Source organism: Typopeltis vanoorti, chromosome 12, assembly GCF_054136105.1.
Source record: "Typopeltis vanoorti isolate ZY-2024b chromosome 12, IOZ_Tvanoo_1.0, whole genome shotgun sequence".
In the NCBI taxonomy this organism is placed as follows: domain Eukaryota; kingdom Metazoa; phylum Arthropoda; class Arachnida; order Uropygi; family Thelyphonidae; genus Typopeltis; species Typopeltis vanoorti.
In genome coordinates, this window is record NC_143560.1 from 82,299,320 (window position 1) to 82,320,256 (window position 20,937).

General features: G+C 35.7%; 1 protein-coding gene across 1 annotated transcript in view; it reads right to left on the bottom strand.

The window, feature by feature from the left end:
- Window positions 1–16,516, bottom strand: part of Dpm1 (Dolichyl-phosphate mannosyltransferase subunit 1) — a 67,131-nt gene extending 50,615 nt beyond the window's left edge. The window contains exons 1-2 of the mRNA XM_090401179.1: window positions 16,323–16,516; window positions 702–801 (exon numbers count right to left, since the gene is read on the bottom strand). Coding sequence (XP_090257305.1) covers window positions 702–801; window positions 16,323–16,429 — 207 coding nt within the window. The 5' untranslated portion in view covers window positions 16,430–16,516. The remainder of the gene's footprint in view (window positions 1–701; window positions 802–16,322) is intronic.
- Between the last annotated feature and the right edge of the window lie 4,421 nt (window positions 16,517–20,937).

Here is a 20,937-nt window from a genome sequence, read left to right on the forward strand (position 1 = left end):
TTCCATCATTCTTCTCCAAGTTAATTTTGGGCAACCTCTAGAACATCTTGTGCCCAACTCAATGCTACTTGGGGAATTCTGTTTATCCCCATGCGTAAAACATGCCCAGTCCATTTCCATCTTCTTAGGAAAATCTCTTCATCTTGGAGAAAGTTTTCTTTAAAAGTTTCTCGTTAGTGATTGTATTTGGCCAGAAAATTTTTGAAATTCTTCTTAAACGTTTGTTTTGGAAAATATCCAATTTATTACTCTGTACCTTGGTAAGTTTCTAAGTTTCAGAGCCATATAGCAGTACTGCTTGCACAATAGATTTATAGATATTAATTTTCACTTTAACTGCAATATTTGATGCTTTCCATAATTTATTTAATGACTTGAAACAGTTTTGTGCTTTAGCAATTCTTTGTAAAACATCTTCATCAGTGCCACCTTGATCCAAGGTATGTAAAATTATCAACATCTTCAATTGTTTCATTTTTAACTTAATTTCTTTATTTGATTTTTCATTTATTCGCATGACCTTGCGAATAAATGAAAAATCAAAGTTTTCATTCATGTTCTCCAATAGAGTTCAGAGTTTCCATTCAGAAAATATAACATAAATGTAAACTGATGATGTATAGATAATATTTAATAATGAGCTCATATTTTTATAAAATTAATATTTAAAATATTAATCAAAGCCAAAAACCAAAACTTACAATTTTACTACTCCCATATATCTTCTCTAATTGTTTGGCCACTGCTAATGTTCCATCTGGACTTCCATCATCTATAATAATTACTTCATAATCATACCCACTAAAAAAAAAAAAAAGAATCTCATTGAAGATTATATCATAATGCAAAACTAGTTATATTCTAATATTATAGGCAAACAAAGTTTGCATGTTGAAATTTACGCTTCAAAAGAAAACAACACTAATGATTACATGACCTAGTATGCTAGCTTAGTATTTCAGTACTTGAAATAATAAATTCCAACAGTTTATGAAATCTGCTTTTTTTTTTCTCTTTTTATTAATGTTTTAAAGTTTTGAAGCACAAATACAAATAGACATCGAGTATTCCTTTACCTTGGTCAAACAGTAGAGATTAAATCAATGTGGAGGTCAGATATTTCCAGAAGTCATATTTATGAAGTCAATAGCCTCTATATAGAAATTCTTTACCCATATACAAGCAAACATGCAAACCATGTTTGCTTGATTATGGGTAAAGAAATTTTAGTCAAAGTCAAGTTGAAGTTTTATGGCTCTTTCCTTAATTATAAAACACTTACTAATTTCAGAAGAACTTGAGACCAGAAAAGAAGATATAAACATTGAATCATGAACTGATCTCCAATAAAAACAAGCTCTCTGGTTATTGTCCATGCTATATATTGTCACAAGCTAAAAAAAAAGGTGTCTCTATAAGCATGTACAGACTTGCAAAAGGAATTATTACTATTTAATTCAATATACAATTTTTAAAGTCTGCATGGTTAGCCTAGTGGCTATGCGCTTCACAACAATATGACTGGGGAAAGTGTCCTAGGTTTGATTCCCGTCAATAACGTGAGGAGCTGAAGGATCTTCCTCAGCCATAGAAAAGTCATGGGCGTGGACAGTAGGGTTTTTTCCCCAGTTTATCCTGGGGTTTTTCATTTCACAAAGCAGGAAAAACGGCCTTGAGAATTCAACACTACAGGACATAGATTACATCAGGGCGTAGGACTGACCACCTTATCCTGTGAACGGTTTGAGGTCCAATGATTAATAAACCCTCGACACCACAAGGTAAAAGAGGGTAAAAGGAAGATGAGATGAGATTTTTAACTAGATAACCTTGCTATGATAAAAATGAATTAAAAAGAAGGACTATGACAGCAAACAATTCAATGTGTAGGCTATGTAGAAGGAATGGATGCGAGTTTTAGATGTGTGGAGTGAGTTTGAGGGAAGATTGGATTTGTATAAGAGGTATGGCTACACCTGAATGCGTTTGGTATCAGAAGTCTAGAAAAACTAATAACTGGTATGAAACCTAACACAGTCAGGGAAACTAAATTATAAAGGGAGGAATGGTGTGAGTGTCAGCGCGACAATGTGATATAACTGTGTTAATGACGGGAACGGTCATTGTCATGGAAATGTTGATGAGGAGAGAACAATTTCGGGTTTGTGTTCGTCCAGTTCGGACCCATTAAATGTGTGCAAATATGTCCACATTTATAAAGCATTAGAGAAGAACAGAGATCTGCAAGTTGTCCAACTGTGTCAGGAAGACTGCAGACAAGACAATACAAAAGAACAAACAGGTAGATTATTATGTCTGTACACTAATGCTAGGAGTATCAGAAACAAAGAGATAGAGTTTGTTGCCTTAGCCAATATGTTGAGACCTCAGATTGTAGGTATTAGTGAGATCTGGCTATCAGAATCAGACCTACTAAATGGTATTGAGTGTCAATGGTACAGTATTTTCAAGAAAGATACAGTATTTTCAAGAAAGGAGAGGAGGGGGCATGCTGCTAATGATATTGGATGACTTAAATCCAGTTAGAGTTGAAGTCTATGATTGTAGTAATACTACTAACAATATTTCATGTGACAGTGAGCTTGAAGCCATCTGGTGTGAGGTGGAATCTAACAAGACTAATTACATAGTGGGGTGTTGTTACAGACCTGGTGGATCAGTTGCTAGTGGTGAAGAAATGCATCACAAATAGAAAAGATGATAGCGAAAAGATTAATCGTAATAGGAGACTTTAATTATTCAAATATTGATTGAGTAGCAGTAGAATGTCATGAGAAAAATGAAAATGCATTTATTGAGCTGTTGCGAGACAACTTGCTCAAGCAGCACATGACAGAAGGAACTCGAGGACAAAGAGTTTTAGATTTGATTATAGTGTCAGAGGGCATTTCAGTTAAAAAGACGTAACTATTCTGCCTCCAGTTGGTGACAGTGATCATGCAGCACTCACTTGAGAAGCGACAATGTTTATGAATGTTCCATTCAGAAAAGGTTACATGCCGAACTATAAAACAGAAAATTATGACCAACTGAGGAGTATACTGAGTTCAGTGGATGGAATAGGTTGCTGGATGGAAAGAATATTGACACTGCATGGGAAGCATTTAAACAATACTTAAATAATGCGATATCAGAATGTCTCCTGAGAGTTCAAAAATAAATAGAGTAAGAGTCAAATGAATGTGTAATCTTATTAAGCAAGAGATTCATAAGAAAAGGATGATCTGGAAGGAATACTATTTGCATAAGGATGACATCCATTATGAATGTTAGCAGCAGGCTAGAATAGTCATTACTGTTGTACTGAAAGCAAAGCCTGAGTATGAAAAGAAACTTTACATGCTAAAGACAACCCAAAGAATTCTATTGATATGCTGCAAGTAAAAGAAAGAATGAATATGAAAGAATAACTTCTAAATCCAGATGCAGAAGAGGTTGTTCAGTTAATGAGTGTCCATTTTGTTAAAAGCTATCAACCTGGTGAATGCAACATTGAGCTCACTGTTACCTCTTCACTAGATGAAGAAATGTAGGTGTGTAAGACAGAGGTATTAAGCTGTTGCACAAATTAAATAAGAATTCAGCAATAGAGACTGATGGAATATCAGCACGTGTGTTAAAAGAGTGTTCAACTGAACTGTCCATTCCTTTGACCAGGATGTTTAATATGAGTCTCAGAACCAAGAAAATTTTGCAGCAATGGAAGGAATGTGTGGTAATTCTATTGCACAAGGGTGGTGCAAAGACCGATGTATCCAACTATCGACCAATTCATATCTCAGGAGTGGTGGTGAAGATTTTGAAAAAATTGGTTAGGGTCAGCATTCAGAAATGGGTTCACAGTGAATCTCTACTTTGCAATGAACAACATGGGTTTATTAAGGGAAGGTCATGTTTTAGCAACTTGCTCACATTCTATAACGATGTTATCATTGAACTAGACAGGGGAATGGATACACCATGATACTTTTGGATTTTGCAGAATACAGCATGATAGTCTGTTGCATAAATTAGAGACAATGGGTTTGGGTTATGCAATATTAGCATGGATAAGAGGGTGGCTGACTGACAGTTATCAAAAAGTGGTATACAGCGGATGTGAGTCTGCAAGGTTTAGGGTAACAAGTGGTGTACCACAAGGATCAGTGCTTGGTCCACTGTTATTCAATCTGTACATTAATGATATTGGGAAGGATTTGACAAGTGACATATAGCTATTTGCTGATGATGCAAAGATAGGTAGGGTAATCAGGAATGCTGCTGATATGCAGTCTTTGCAGAATGATCCTTTGAATAGGATGGAATTGTGGGCAAGAAAATGGGTGTCAGCTCAATGTCAGTAAATGGAAAGTCATTCACTTCGACATGATTAGATATTCAATGCCATATTATATTGGTGGGATTAGGCTAGAAGAAACTGATGAGGCTAAGGATTTTGGAATGTTAATAGATAGGAAGTTGAAATTCATGGGCCATTTTGCAAAGATTGCAAATACAACTCAAAATATAATTGCAATGCTGAAATGAACGTTCACATGTAAAGATAAGGATGTTATTTTGCCTCTTTACAAGGCTTTGATAAGACCTCACTTGGACTATTGTGCACAGTTCTGGTCTCCTGGTTTCTGTTGTGATTCTGATATATTGGAGAGAGTATAAAGGAGTGCGTTAAAAATGATATCAGGATTGTGGAATACTGATCATGAAGATAGATTGAGAATTTGTAGACTGCAGACACCAGCAAACAGGAGAAAGAGGGGGTGATATGATTGAGACTTACAAACTTCTGAAAAAGGTATACAGAATTTCAATTGATGGAATTTTTCAATTTATGGAGGGTGGGGAAAGAACGAGAGGGCATCCTTGGAAGCTGAGAATGAAGGCCGCCAAGAAGGGTGTGAGGGCTAGATTTTTATCTCAGAGGGTGGTGCGTGATTGGAATGGAATGCCTTTGGATGTTGTGAGTACAAGCAGTGTGAATGAATTCAAGAATAAGTATGATAGCTGGTGTGGATGCTGTGTAGTATGTGGCCTCCCTCGATGAGTCTCTGACTCCCTGGAGGTCTCTCTTAATAATAATAATCTGGTGTGCATATGTCTACAGCACTGTTTAATAGTTCAATAAAAGATGCTAATCATCTGTAAAAATTGTCAATATTTGTTGTTCTATTATAAAAATAGTGATATTCAAATAAAGAAATCCAAATACAACTCGCTCTGAAATCAATAAATCTGAATCTGAAAGAGCCAAATATAGAACTGGCTCTAGCTGTAATAAGTAGTGAGAACAACTGGATAATTTTTACTATACTGGCTAATTAGTGCAATAATGCAATTCAAAGCATAACTGGACATCCAAAACAGACACACATCCTTCATCATCTTTATAATTTTTCATACAACATTTAAGCAAGACTATATAGTCAAAAAAGGATGATGAAAATCAACCACTGAACTATTGTCCTCTCAAAATAATGGAGTTCATTAGCAGTTGGTTTACAAATTAGTGACTACCAATATGGAGTCCATCATATTCTATCTAGAGCAGATTGGTTTATTTGGAATTAATTACAGTTGAAGCAACTAAGACATGAGTATACAAATATGCAATGTGTGTGTGTGTATATCCATTAAATGCATGTTATTTTAGCTGATTTGCCTGTTTGTAGAATAAAAAACCAGTTTCCAAGAAAAAAAAAAAAAAAAGACATGTCACCTCCACACAGTTAACAATGGATACAAGTCACAGACTGATTTGTGAAAACTTACATGCTAGCTTTTGACATTTCCAGAGCATCTGATCAGCTCTGGCAAAAGCTACTTACCAAATTACTAAGTTACCATCATATAGCCTGCTTACTCTTCTTTGCAATGGGTTGCTAGTTTTCCTCACTAATTTTCATTGCATCATAGTGGTTTCCTCACTAATGACAGCATATCCTCAGTCATTTATGTACTGGAGAAGAACCTGCTGTTCTCCAATACATAAATGATCTCCATTCATTAATCTCAAATGCTACTGAGAGATTTGCTGAGTACCCTTCATTCCTCTCTTCATTTGACAAACCTTGTAGTGGACAATCATTCCAAACTTTAAGATCCTCTATAATGATGCCTTAAACACTAAGACCTTGTGACCATTCTCCATTGAAGTGAAGACAACCACATGAGCACAGTCCTTATTTCTCACTAGAAAGATTTCACTTCTCCTTACCTTTGATAGTGCTCATACCTCCAGGCAAGATTTGATTTCTCTTCCTAGGTCAACTTACACTCTATAGCTTGTCCTAGAAAACAAGCAATCACATCCAGAGCCTCCAAAAATCAGTCATTTCTTTTTTTTTTAACCTACCTCTCACTTGCACTATTCTAACATCATATAAATCTGAGATCCGCACAATTTAGAATACTGTTTTTTGCATTTGGTTAGCACCTCTTGACACTATCCAGACAAGAGGAATTTAATTATATTTCTTCTCTCACAAATTTCTTCTCTCCCACTCCATTTTCAAAAGTGTATCCTCTATCTAGCTTTCTTTTGCCTTTTCTGTAGGTATTTCAAGAGGAATGTTTTGCCTAACTAGCTACAATTCTCCCACCATCTCTATTAAGCCTATGAAAACACAAGCAGTTACAGGTCACCATTCAAACACAATTAAGCTTCAAACTTAATGAATCAGCTCGTCCCACTGTTTAATTCTACCTATCCTTTCCTGTAACCTTCAGCCATTCAAGGAAGGAAACACAAGAAACAAGTTTCTCCTCTTTCTCTTTAACCACTTATGCCCACTGATATGCTATAAATTTTGAACATGATAGAGATAACACACACATACACAAAAGTGGAAGTAGATATACTAAGTGCTGGATCAAATAACTCATATCATTAACCAAAAGTATATCTGATCATCAAGATGATGTGGAAAGCTTGCAACATGATTTAAATAGGCTGTCAATATGAGCAAAAGATAATGGATATCAGTTTAATATGGAGAAATGTAAAGTTATGCATTTTGCGATAAATAGATTACATGCTGTGCACCATATTGTACTCCAGTAAATAGATGAAGCTAGAAATTTACAGGTGATGATAGACAGAAAGTTAAAGTTTAAAGGACATATTACTAAGGTTACTAAAGTGGCTCATAAGATTACTTAGTATGAAGAATACACTAACAAGTAGAGATAAGGAAGTTATCTCACTTTATGTCCATATCTGAATTACTGTGCTCCTGTCTAGTCTGTCTCCTGGGTTACTTGGGGGATGAGGAAGTGGTGGAGAAGATTCAGAGGCAAGAAACCAAGATGGTAGTGGTCTGTGGAATGTTCCTTATGAGGACAGATTGAGGATGTGTGGATTGCAGAAGTTGGTTGATAGGAGAAAAAGAGGTGATATGATAGAAACATTTAAGTTACTTAAAGGATTTTATAGGATTGAAGCAGGGGGAAATGTTTCATCAATTACCAAAAGGGCAACAAGAGGGTATCCTTGGAAGTTGAATAAAGGTGTGGTTAGCAGGGATGTGAGGAATAGATTTTTTTTTCTTAGAGAGTTGTGAATGAGTAGAATGGGTTCCCAGAGCCAGCTGTGAGTGCTTTGTTAATGGGTTCAAGGAGAAGTATGATAGATTGTGTGGATAGTTTGGGTCTACTGCAATGTCTTCAGACCCCATGGAGATGCCTGTATAATAATAATTAAGTTTTAATTAGAATCTCCCAATTCATCAAAATCTCTCATACCACTAATGAAAAACCTGCTATAAACAGAAAGAGTATATCTATTCAGCAACTTCACAGAAGTTATAAAAAAAAAAAAAAAAAAAAAAAAAAAAAAAAAAAAAAAAAAAAAAAAACAGATAAATATTCCAATACAGTGGTGCCACCAGCAAATAAGGTTGAATGATTTTGAGGTTTTACACATTAGTTGTGGTGTGAGATGGGAGGAGGAGAGAAATCTGTTCAGCTACAGTTTTTTTTTGGTAATTAGGTAGCCTAGGCTTAAAATAAAAATTTATTATTATTATTACATAACACCTCCAGAGAGTACAAACACTCATCGAGGGAGAGCACCTATTCTACAGCTCTGTATCCACCACTCAATTCACCAACTACAATGAACTGCGACTACAGTCAGAATCTACACCAATGCCATCTACCGCCCACCACCACTAGTATTTTCACAGACAATCACAAACATCCATACCCACAGGATTCGAACCTACAGCCTTTTGGCTGGAGAGCAGATACGATAACCGCTAAGTCAACCATCTTTGATTTTTCTTTCTAACTTAAAAAAAAAAAAACATCTTAAAAAATTATACTGGGGATGCCTCATGGCATATGAATGAAAATCCATGATGGTAATTCAAGGTTTTTCCATATTTATAAGAGCCATGGCAGAGTCAGTAGGTATAAATTATTCTAAAACTGCATGATAGCATATATCACCAGAAATCTACTTCTTTCTTTTAATAATTATGCCAGCATAAAATACCAGATGGCAAATAGACAGAAAGTTGGAAAGAAAGAAAAAGCTTATTGTGATGACTAGTCTTCTCACAACACATCAGTATTCAAGAGCCATGTGATTAACAGGTGTGTATATATATTTTTTTTTTATTGATCATATACATGACAGATTAAGAATAGGTCCCTCATCATTCAAGGTTTTTCCATATTTATAAGAGCCATGGCAGAGTCAGTAGGTATAAATTATTCTAAAACTGCATGGTAGCATATATCACCAGAAATCTACTTCTTTTTTTTAATAATTATGCCAGCATAAAATACCAGATGGCAAATAGACGGAAAGTTGGAAAGAAAGAAAAAGCTTATTGTGATGACTAGTCTTCTCACAGCACATCAGTATTCAAGAGTCATGTGATTAACAGGTGTGTATATATATATATTTTTTTTTTATTGATCATATACATGACAGATTAAAAATAGGTCCCTCATCATTCAAGGTTTTTCCATATTTATAAGAGCCATGGCAGAGTCAGTAGGTATAAATTATTCTAAAACTGCATGGTAGCATATATCACCAGAAATCTACTTCTTTTTTTTTATAATTATACCAGCATAAAATACCAGATGGCAAATAGACGGAAAGTTGGAAAGAAAGAAAAAGCTTATTGTGATGACTAGTCTTCTCACAGCACATCAGTATTCAAGAGTCATGTGATTAACAGGTGTGTATATATATATTTTTTTTATTGATCATATACATGACAGATTAAGAATAGGTCCCTCATCATTAGTGTTGTGGATGTGTGTGTGGGGGGGGGGGGGCAATGAGGACTGAGATAGAAGTTGACTGGTGATTGGAATCTTGGTTTTTTGGCAAACAGAATAAAAGAGGAAGATAAGAATTAGATTTTTTATGTTTGCAGCTGCTGCTGCTCTTGTATTAACAGGTGAAACAGAGTGTGGAAGAATGATGGTTAACAGTTTAACAGAGCAATGACCATTGGAGTACCTGTAGAATGGAAGGAAGCTATTCATATGAACCGAATTGCTCTCCTCTGACAGTGTCAAGGATTTAGAGAAGTTTTAGGTACACCACTCTAAACATGTGAGTAGTATTCTAAACATGGATTTGGAATTTGTAGTTAAGAGTTGGCTGGGTGTAAAATAGCACTTTGAATGATAAAGAATGCCTAGTTTTTTGGATGCTAAGGAAGCTATTGATGTGATGCATTTATTCAAGAAGAGACCAGAGGTAAACATTAATCCAATCACAGAGAGAGAGAGAGAGAGAGAGAGATTAGATTTGTCTGATGATTTACATATTTGTGAAGGTGAAGTAGGTGAGCTGAGATATCTTTGCAAGAGAAAAGGCAAGAATGTGTTTAGGTGGAATTATCATTATTATGTGACACCTCCAGGGAGTCCAAAGACTCATCGAGGGAGAGTGTGCCAACAGCATCAAACAACTGATCCCCTTCCAACTACTAACTGCGTTCAAACTTGCTTAACTTTTTGAGTGAGCCAATAGTAGCAGAGGCTCTACCAATCGACCAACCTTCGCTGGCATTGAACATGATAAGATTTTGAAAGTTTTTTCACTTGGTTATACTATAAATTAAAGATGCCAAGAAATTATATTCTTGGTTTTATCTTTATCCAAGTGTAAGCAAACAAAGTTTACATGTGAGGTCACTTCACAACTGGGCTACTTGTACAGGGTGTTCGGGATAAATTTGACATATTTATAATTAATTATATTTTTCCGTAAGTTACATGTATTAACACACACTTCTCTTCATTTAAAAGTTTGGACCCTTCTTCATTCATATACAAGATGTCAGAAAGGATGGATAGCTGGAACCCACCTGAATCATGGAAGAGAATAACTTGTATCATGATGATTCGTGCCCGCCATCAAAATAAGGATATTACGACTGCTGCCCAATGCTCCCTGAATACAGTAAAAACAATCAGGCATGAACTAGAGACTTGCAATGGTGACTACGAGGATGTAGCAAGAAGAAAGATCCCTAGCAGACGATCTGATTGTGTTCGTACAGCAGAATTCCTCGCAAATCTGCAGGAACAGGTGTTGAAGAACCCTGGCATTGGAATTCGGGCTTTGTTCGTGGAGTTGCTAACTGTAGTCAAGCCCTGGATAACAAGGGTAGCCAATGGTAGGCCGTATGTATGGCAGCAGGATTCGGCCCCTTGCCACACCTCTGGGAAAAGTCAAAAATGGTTGTCTGAAAATTTCTACGACTTCACCAGTCCAAATGTTTGGCCTCCAAACTCCCCAGACCTTAACCCCATGGATTATTTTGTATGGGGCGCAGTTGAAAAAGACACCAATCGCACTTCCAGTAATACAAAAGCCCAGTTAATGGATAAAATTAAAACAGTTTTTGCGGCCCTTCCCAGAGAGACTGTAGCATCAGCTTGTTCGAGGTTCCGAAGCAGAATTGAAGCTGTGATCGATGCTAATGGTGGTTATTTTGAGTAAATCTTGTTGATAGTATTGTAATTAACTCTGCCTGTAATGTTTTTTTGTCAATTCATTAAATTTAATAGATACAAAGAAGATTTTCTTTTTCCTTACGAAACTGTCAAATTTATCCCGAACACCCTGTATATAAAGGCTAATGACTTCACATCAACTGCTTTAGTATCCCATAATGCAATGCACATGTCCTTACGGACGTGTAGTAGTGGCTCTTCCCATAATGCTATGCATTATGGGAAGAGTCACTACCCAGACTGGTTTCGACCTTACCTTTATTGAGATCTCATCAGTGGGAGCAAGACCCATAAGTGATACCAAGGTTAAAATAATGCAGAAGTCATATTTCCATATACAAGTAGCCAAAAGGTGTCACACCTCATTGCTAAAATACTAGAATTATAGAATGTTGAAAGTTTTTTTTTTCACTTGGAAATTATATTCTTGGTTTTATCCTTTATCCAAGTATAAGCAAAGTTTGCACGTGAAGTCATTGTAAGACTTTTGGTTACTTATACATGGAAATATGACTTCTGCATTACTTCAACCTTAATATTACATCTGGGTCTGGCTCCCACTGATGAGACCTCAATAAAGGTCAAAACCAGTTTGGGTAGTGACCCTTCCCATAATGCATAGAATTATACATGTCCATAAGGATATGTATATTGCATTATGAAATACTAGGACAATGGATGTGAAGTCATTAGCCTCCTACCAAGTACCCCAATTGTGAAATGACTCTACGTGCAAACTTTGTTTGCTTATACTTGGATAAAGGATGAAACCAAGAATATAATTTCTTGGCATCTTTAATTTATTTTATGATAAGATTGTTCTTGCATCACTGAAGGGGAATATGTGGATCAATGCTTAAGGCACTAGTTTTAGATGATCTTGTAGCTTGGGATGTAAGAGTACTACGTGGTTTGTCAACTGAGGAGGATGAATGGATAGTACTATCATCTGCAAAGCTGTGGATAGGATTAGTGGTTAATGAGAGCAAAGTCATTTATATACAGAAGAAAGGAAGTCGGTGATCCAGAGTATTATTTGAAAAGTGAAGAGGGTTTTCAGGAAATTGAGTAGGTAGATATATGTTTTTGCATTAGGTGATTACTTATAGCGAAGACTTCTGCTTGGTTGGTTGCGTTGGAAATGGGGAGCAAGTTAGAACTCTGGCCATTGAGATTGACTAGATGTTAGTTTTGTGTATATGATGCATTATACAGTAAACCTTCATATAATAAATTCTAGTGCTAATAAACCAGTGTCCATATTACTTCTGCCTTAGTCATAACAACACTTATTAACATTCAATTTGAACTGTCTGAGGTTACAATTTTAGGTAAATGTAGATATACAACTAGGTAACAATTATTGAGAGTTTGAATAATGAGATATTCAATTTTGTGCAAATTGTATGATACCAGGTTGCATTTAATGTGAACCAAAATTCAGTTAATGTGAGGCTAGTGCATGTGCAGTTCAAGTTAGCAGGTTACCATTACGGTTTTAGATGCTGCTGCTTCAATCTACACTTGTTTATCTTTGCGTATGCATGTGCTGCTACCTGCCATAATGACATTAGTTTTCATGATTTATTTTAATTGTTTTAATGGACAAAAGGAAGATTCCTTCATTTTACACAAATTATGGATTCTACAACTGTGTTATAAATAATAATTTTAATTTCCTAACACTTCGACCTTCATATTAAGTTCATCATCTAGAGTATACACATATATATATACAGAGATAAGCGAAATTACATTTCAGATTTTATGATGAAGAGACAATGATTTGATCAATGGTTATTCTACTGGCCTGACCTCTAATGAAAATAAAATTTTAAAAAATTACAATAAATAAATGAAATAAAATAAATTAACTACATCAAAGCTATATTCTATTTAAGACAACAGAGAAACAGCAAAAATGATGTCCTAATTTAACATGACAATTGTTATATTATATTTAGGATCCTAGCTTACCTATGGTCCTATTTATAATTAACTCTTAGGGAGAAAGGTTAAGTAGGGGTAGAATATGTGCTTAATAATAATGATGGTCTAAGATTAAGGTGATTGATAAGAATCTCACAGGCCTCCTTAAATTTATGTTCATACCATGTTTTGGTGTGATGTAAACAACAGGTTTACATCACACCAAACACAAACAGTGTTTTTCCAGTCAATTCTATGTAAAGTGTTCAGGACATGATCAGAAACTAAGTTATTATAGTTATTGACCATAGTTATTATATTTAATGTGTCGTTTGTGTTCCTTTTTTCTGATAGGAATTGTGCATCCTGTTTCCCTTATATGGGGCAAATTATAGGTGCAATGAATACAATATACTCAAGGGTGGGTCAGCAGATGGAGGGGATCCTTAATGAGTTGAGTAAGTTATTTAATTTTGCAGGAGGTTTAAAGGTGGCTTTAATGTTGTATTTTTGTAGTATTCTGTTTATTTTGTCTGAAATCCCTTTAATGTATGGAATGGTTACAGTTTTATTGTAGTCTTGTTTATTTTTTTTTTAAGTGAGGTCTTGTACAGAATTTTGTTGATAGTATTTTGGCTGTAATCATTTTTTTTAGGAAGGTATTGCTGATAACTTTTAATTACGTGCCTGTTCATTGGAGCAAATCTTCAAAGCCCTGTTTTTTAGTGTATTAATGACCCCTAGTTTTTGTGTTGGTAGGAGTCTTTGTGTATATATTGGCCAGTATGTATCGATTTCCAGTAAACAGTGAAAGAAAGACTGCCAGAAGAAAGATGTGCGACATGTGTATCTAGAAATGGAAGCGTGTTCTGCTTTTCAATCTCAATTGTGAATTGTATGCGTTTGTGTTGTTTGTTTAGATGGTTGAGGAAAATGTCTAATGTTTGGCAGCCATGGGTCCAGATAGCAAACACATTGTCAATGTATCTAAACCAGACTTTGGGATTTAAAGGAGAGGAATCTAGCCCATGGCTGTGCCTTCTTTTTGTAGGTAGAAAGTGTTTTGCCACACAAAATAGCCAGAACATAGTACATGCGCAAAGAAAGCCATGATATTGGAAGGGAGGGATCTAGAGTCCATAATTTGTGTAAAGCGAATGTTGATCACCGTGTAACACTAAAGGAAAGGAAGATTCCTTCAGATAAAAACATTACAAGCACAAAAAAGAAGAGGCATGTTATTACATTAAAGAAAAAATTTGATGTGACTGAATGACATGAATGTGGTCATAACAATTCCAAAATAGCGAGATGTTGGAATGCCTGAATCTACGGTATGGAATATTTTAAAACACATGGGAAATAAAAAAAAAGGTAAAGTTGCATCAGCCTTTTGTGGTTTGCATACATCTATAATAATAATATTATTATTATTATTATATGACACCAGGGAGTCCAAACACTCATCGAGGGAGGACACCTACTCTACATCTTTCTGTCTCCACCACTCCATCTACTAATTACACCGATGCCACCTACCTACCGCCTACCAACACCACTAGTATTTCCACAGACAATCACAAAAATTCATACCCATGGTGAGATTTGAACCTGAAGCCTTTTGGCTGGAGAGCAAATATGCTAACTGCTCGGCCAACCAGGCCGGCATGCAACAGAAGTGTTGCATGATAGAAACAGAGCATTCTTTCAACTGTATGGATTGAGCATTGCAATCACAAGTGTGTTCCTCTTAGCCATTCAAACAAAAATTTGAAATTTTAAGAGTGAAAAAAAAATAATAATAATGAAGTAAAAGAAACATTTAATGCAATAGTTTCTGGTTTGATCAATTTAAAAATAAAGTCCATTTGCATAATGTTAAAATTACTGGTGAGACAGCCAGTGCAAATGAGAATGCAGCATCTAAATATCTTTATATTTTTAAAAAAATAATTGAAGATTGCGAATACACTGAACAACAAATATTTATTGTGGATGAAACCAGTTTATTCTGGAAAAGGATGCTTTAAAGAATTTACATTTCTGAGGAGAGAAAAAAAAAAAAATGTAGTCTATACTACTAAAATATTTCTAAAGACAAAGGTGTTTCAGACTATTTCATTAATAAACATAAAAAATTATGTTTAACATTTTTCATTACCTATTTTTCTGTTGAGCTGGAATCAATTACCATATTTTACATATAATTATGAGTTTGAATATTGCGAATTCGAATAATGCAAGACAACTTCATGGGATTCATAATCTGCGCTAACTGAGACTTAATTATATATGAAAATGAAAGCAAATCATTCAAAGAACAGCAGTACATTTTTATTTTATAAGTGTGAAGCTGGGGACTGCATGTGTTTTTAACCAATTCAGGGTGATATGGTGAACCTACAGACCAGTTCAAATGAACCATGCCAATGCCTATGATGGCATCTGAGCAGAAACTGAAACTGCACACCTGTAGTTAAGTTTTCCCTTAACTGCTCTTTTCTATTTAAAGCTCATGGGGTTTAACCATGCACAATCACATTTTGGGGCATTCTGAGTTCATCTTTGCAAACTAATGAAACTGGAAATTCTTTGATAATATATTTTGACAAATGAAAAATATGAGTGTAAAGCTTAATTTGTGAGGCACATAGTATGTGATCAACAAAACTATGGGTTCAATGTAACTGATTTTGCTGGTGCATGATTTGCACTGTCATGAAAACAATGCATATACTGCATAGCTTAGCAAGTACATTTGCCAGTCTAGTTAGCAAAGCAATAGGCTATGGGTTCAAATCCCACTGTAACCAGGGCTGACTGCAAAATGTTTAATGCAGAGATGAATTTCAATGACTATCACCTTGCTTACTGGAGGGATAAAGTGGTTCAATAAAGTTCAATACCTGGTTTCCAGAACATAGGAAACAGATTATTTAAAACATCCACAATACTACACACACACATACCACAAAGCAAAGTTTTTTGAATGACCGAAGAAAGTATAAATGCCATATGATTAAGTGAAGAAGGTGTGCAAATTCCAAATAACAGCAGTTCCCAAAATAGACGAAATGATCGTTAGCTGAACATGTGGACTTATTTTTTTATAACATATATCTTTACATTGCAATACCTTCTCTAAAAATATTACTGTTGAATGTACAACATTCTGCAATTGCCTTATATAAACAGAACGTACAGGATCAGGAGATAAACAACGCGATTTATTTTTATTTTAAATTCGAAAGCGAAGGAAATAATCTTCGTCAGCAAAACTACATTACACATTTTAAAAAAGTATGTATAACATAACATTCAAGACTCATAACCTCCAGCAGATATAACTCAACACTGGCCTAACGAAACAGTGAGGACTGGTTCACCTTTCAGTCATGTAGTGCACTATAAGCCACACTATTATAGGAAGATTTTCTCGTTCATTGTAGGTTGGTAACAAAATACTGTATCTATTCTTCTTATCGCCAGTCATGATGTTTTGTAATTTCGTAATACCGTATTTTACTTTCCTAAATTGACGTGTACATCAAACATTAGAATACATATCGAAAATGATTACAGCGAGAAAACTATCATAGTGCCCTCTAATGGCTACCAAAGTAATCATAAAAGACAACTGTGCGTTATTCATTCTGAATAACACACGTAGAAACAGTTCAAAATATTTAAGATGGATCAATTACAAATATTTCGATTCATGTATCGTGGATCATTATTAGTGTAAAACAGTTAGAAATAAAAAAAAATAAACGAAAATAAAGGCATTTTTTAACCACAGTATGTACATTTCAATGAATCCTAATAGCATCGTTTTTTTTTTTTTTAACCTGGCTGTTTCGCGATTGTATATATAAGGAGAGAGTCCATTCTCCGTATACATCTCCAAAATAATAAATAATAACAAGCTAAAGCCATTTTATTCCCTTATTGGGAGTAGGCGAGGCGTTTTAACGCTATCTAGCTTTTGCAGACTGAGTGGGCAGTTCAATCTCCACCGGTAGCCAATCAGAGATAGCTGACCTGTGACTCTCACTATTTATAAGCCGCCACTGATGAAGAAACCGGCCAGCAAGTGCTTCCATTTCTTTGTATCTAATCCTAACAGGATATGTTACTGTCTGAATTAATGTGGGTTCCACGGGTCGATTATCTGGAGTTTACGTGATGAAAAACCCGAGTTTCAGGGAGGAAAAACTCGCTTGCCCGTGCCAGAGATTGACTAACTCGGGAACCGGTAGAAGATAGGCTTAGAAAAAGTTCCTTCAGTCGGCGACTAGTTTTGAACTGAAGTCTATCTTCGTGCGGTCTAGCGCAAAAGATGCAAGCGTCACTTCCACTGAGTATATTTTATTAAACTAATAACAAATAAAATATATACATCATATCAGCCAGTCTATCCTAAGGATCTCCTGACCAATTTCATAACGTCTACTGATTATAGTGACTTGCAGAAACCAGTAAAGAGTTTACTTTACTTATTCAAAAGTAATCTTTTTTTTTTTTGTAGAAGTTACAAATTTGTTTTTGTACAATATATGAAATAAGCACTACGGCAATTCCCCCCACCACTGTTTTAAAATGAAATACACTAACCACTATGAAACACATTGATCAGTGCTATTCTCCCTTGAGTTTTTAGACTTCATAGAGATGCCCACATGATAATCAATCAGTCAGACTTTATTATTAAGTTATCCACACTATTTACAATATATGCGCATATTCTTATTCTTATTATTATGCATACAGAATATAGAGTATTGATAAAATTAAAAATAAATCTGCTAACAGATTTTATTCCCCAAAAAGGGAATAGCCGTTTTAGTCCTATCTAACTTTAGCAGGGAACAGGCACACAATCTCTACCCTTAGCCAATCAGAGATAGCTGGCCCAAGCTATCAATGATATTAAGTTCGGTGAAGACAGTACTGCAGGCAACTCACAACATGTTGTGGTCCCTGACCCTAAGGCAATACATTATGTCTGAAACGATAGATTTTCCAAAGTGACCAGATTAAAACACCGAATTTCCGGAAAGAAAACTGTGTCCATGCCAGAGATCTACTAACTGGTCAAAGGAAAAAAATTCAGAAACAGTTCCTCTAGTCCGTCACTAGAATCGAATTTAAAATGTTATCAAAGATTCAATACGCAATGCTGAAAGAATAATTTTTATAAATATACATAATAATCATAATAATAAGCATAAGGATAGTATTATTATTATTATTATTATTATTATTATTATTATTATTATTATTATTATTATTATTTTAACGGTGTCTCCATGGAGTCAAAAGACTCATCGCGGGAGACCCGACATTGACACACTCACCATTATTTACACAATACCTGTCATACCTCTCCTTAAATTCATTCACAGTTGAAGCATTCACAACCAGTTCTGGCAAAGCATTCCACCTTTCACAACCCTCTAAGTAAAAAATCTAGTCCTAACACCCTTGTTAACCACACTCTTACACATTCTCCAGGGATGTCCCCTCGTTCTCTCACATCCTGCACTGGTCTTAAGAATATCATCAGTATCAATCCTGTAAAATCCCTTTAACAATTTAAATACCTCTATCATATCTCCTCTCCTACGTCTATCAGCTAGTTTTTGGAGCCCACAGATCATCAATCTATCCTCATAGGGAACATCCCACAGAGCTGCAACAATCTTTGTAACCCGCCTCTGAATCCTCTCTGCCACTTCCACATCACCAAGAAATCCTGGCGACTAGATTTCAAATGCGGCCTTATTAATGCCTTATAGAGTGGAACAATGATTTCCCTATCCCTACTTGTTAGTGTGTTCCTCAACAACCATGTAATTTGATGTGATGTTTTGGCAATCTTTGCGATATGCCCTTTAAACTTAAGTTCTCTGTCCACAATAACTCCCAAGTCTCTTGTCTCATCAACTTCCTGCAATTCCATCCGTTAATATAGTAAACAGCATGCGATGTCATCGTCCCGAAGTGCATCACCTTACACTTAACCACGTTGAACTGACAGCCATTTACCTCAATCCATACCGTCAGCCTATTTAAGTAATCCTGTAAAATATCCATATCATTTGAATTGATTATCGCTCTTCCCAATTTTGCATCATCAGCAAACAAGTGGATATTTCCATTTAAGGTATTTCCAATATCTTTGATGTACTAATTAATCAATAGAGGACCAAGAACTGAGCCCTGAGGTACACCACTAGTCACTTGCCTTTTCCTGGACTCAGCTCCTCCATAAACCACTCTTTGATATCTGTCCGCCAGCCATCCTTTAATCCAAATCACCATCTTCGGATCCAAACCCATTTGCTCTAATTTATGTAACAGAGTTCCATGTGGAATCCTGTCAAAAGCCTTTGCAAAGTCAAGCAGTATCACTGAGTAAGGATTTCCTTTATCCAACTCCACTGTTACTTTATTATAGAACGTAAGCAAATTACTTAGGCAAGACCTACCTTTCACAAAACCATGTTGCCCCTTATAAAGTATCATATTGCTGCCCACCCAGTCTTGAATTCTAATTTTAACTAATTTCTCCAAAATCTTAACCACCACTCCAAATATATTGATTGGTCTATAATTTGCAATCTCAGTCTTAGAGCCGCCCTTGTGCAATGGAACTACTTTCCCCTCTTTCCACTCTATTGGTACTTTACCAGAACTGAGGCTTAAATTAAACATTCTGGTTAGAGGAGTTGCTATTTCTCTTGCACATTCTCGTAACACATGGGCCGATATGCCATCTAACCCAATGGCAGTGTTAGCATTAAGGTTCTTTAATATATTAAGCACCTCAATTTCATCTATTTCTATACTCTCATCAGTCAATGGCACATCTGACACTGCACTATCACTACGAAGATGGTACATTTTTGCGAAATGATCACTAAACAACTCAACTATTTGATTAGTTTCAGTAATTTCCTTACCACACTTTTTAAAGTAATCTTTCCATGGATATTCTTCCTTTTACTACCCACATAGCAAAAGACATCTTTAGGGTGTCTTTTGGATTCATCAGCTAGCTTCCTCTCATAATTAGCTTTGGCTTTCCTTACCATACAGGTTACTCTCTTTGCCTGTACCTTATATTGCTCATTAGAACGTTCATCACCTTTTTCTTTATACGTCTTCCACAACCTTTTCTTTATCTGAAACTCCTGTTTAATAGTATTATTCATGCATTTTACTCCTACTTGATTTCTCCTTCTGACTGTGGAAATACTTCATTTTGTTTACATATTTCGAAGCGAGCGCTTGATTTACATGAAGATATTTTAGATGCTATTAAAGTACAGTATATAATTAGGGTAATATTGAGATAGGTTTAAGTCAATTAAGACTAAATGGCCTTGCCTACTCCCTTTGTGAAGTAAGAGGCATTAGTGGATTATATATGTGTGTGAGGGGGGTGGGGAGGTGTAGGTGACTGGTTTAGGAATATCTATCAGAAATTATTAGCAATTATAATTGCCAGATGTTGAGTACAGGGAACACCGATATTTAGAGCTGCATGTGAATTTATTATTATTATTATTATTATTATTACATGACACCTCCAAGAAGTCCAGAGACTCATCGAGGGAGGGCACCTGCCCTACAACTCTTCATATCCACCGCTCAACCCAGCAACTACAATGAACCGCAACCACACCAATAATATTATCTACACCAACGCCATCTACTGCTCACCACCACCACTATTTTCACAGACAATCGCAAACTTCCATGCCAATGGCGGGATTCGAACCCGTAGCCTTTTGGCTGGAGAGCAGATACAAAAACCCCGAAAAGACCTTTTGCGTACCCCGAAAGGTCTTTTCGGGGTACGTGGAAAATACTTTTCTCTAAGTGTACCACACTTTGAGAAACACTACCTTAAATGAAATAGGCGAGGCTTTTTTTCCTATCTAGCTTTTGGAAACTGAGTAGGCAGATCAGATACCTCGCCCAAGGCTATCACAA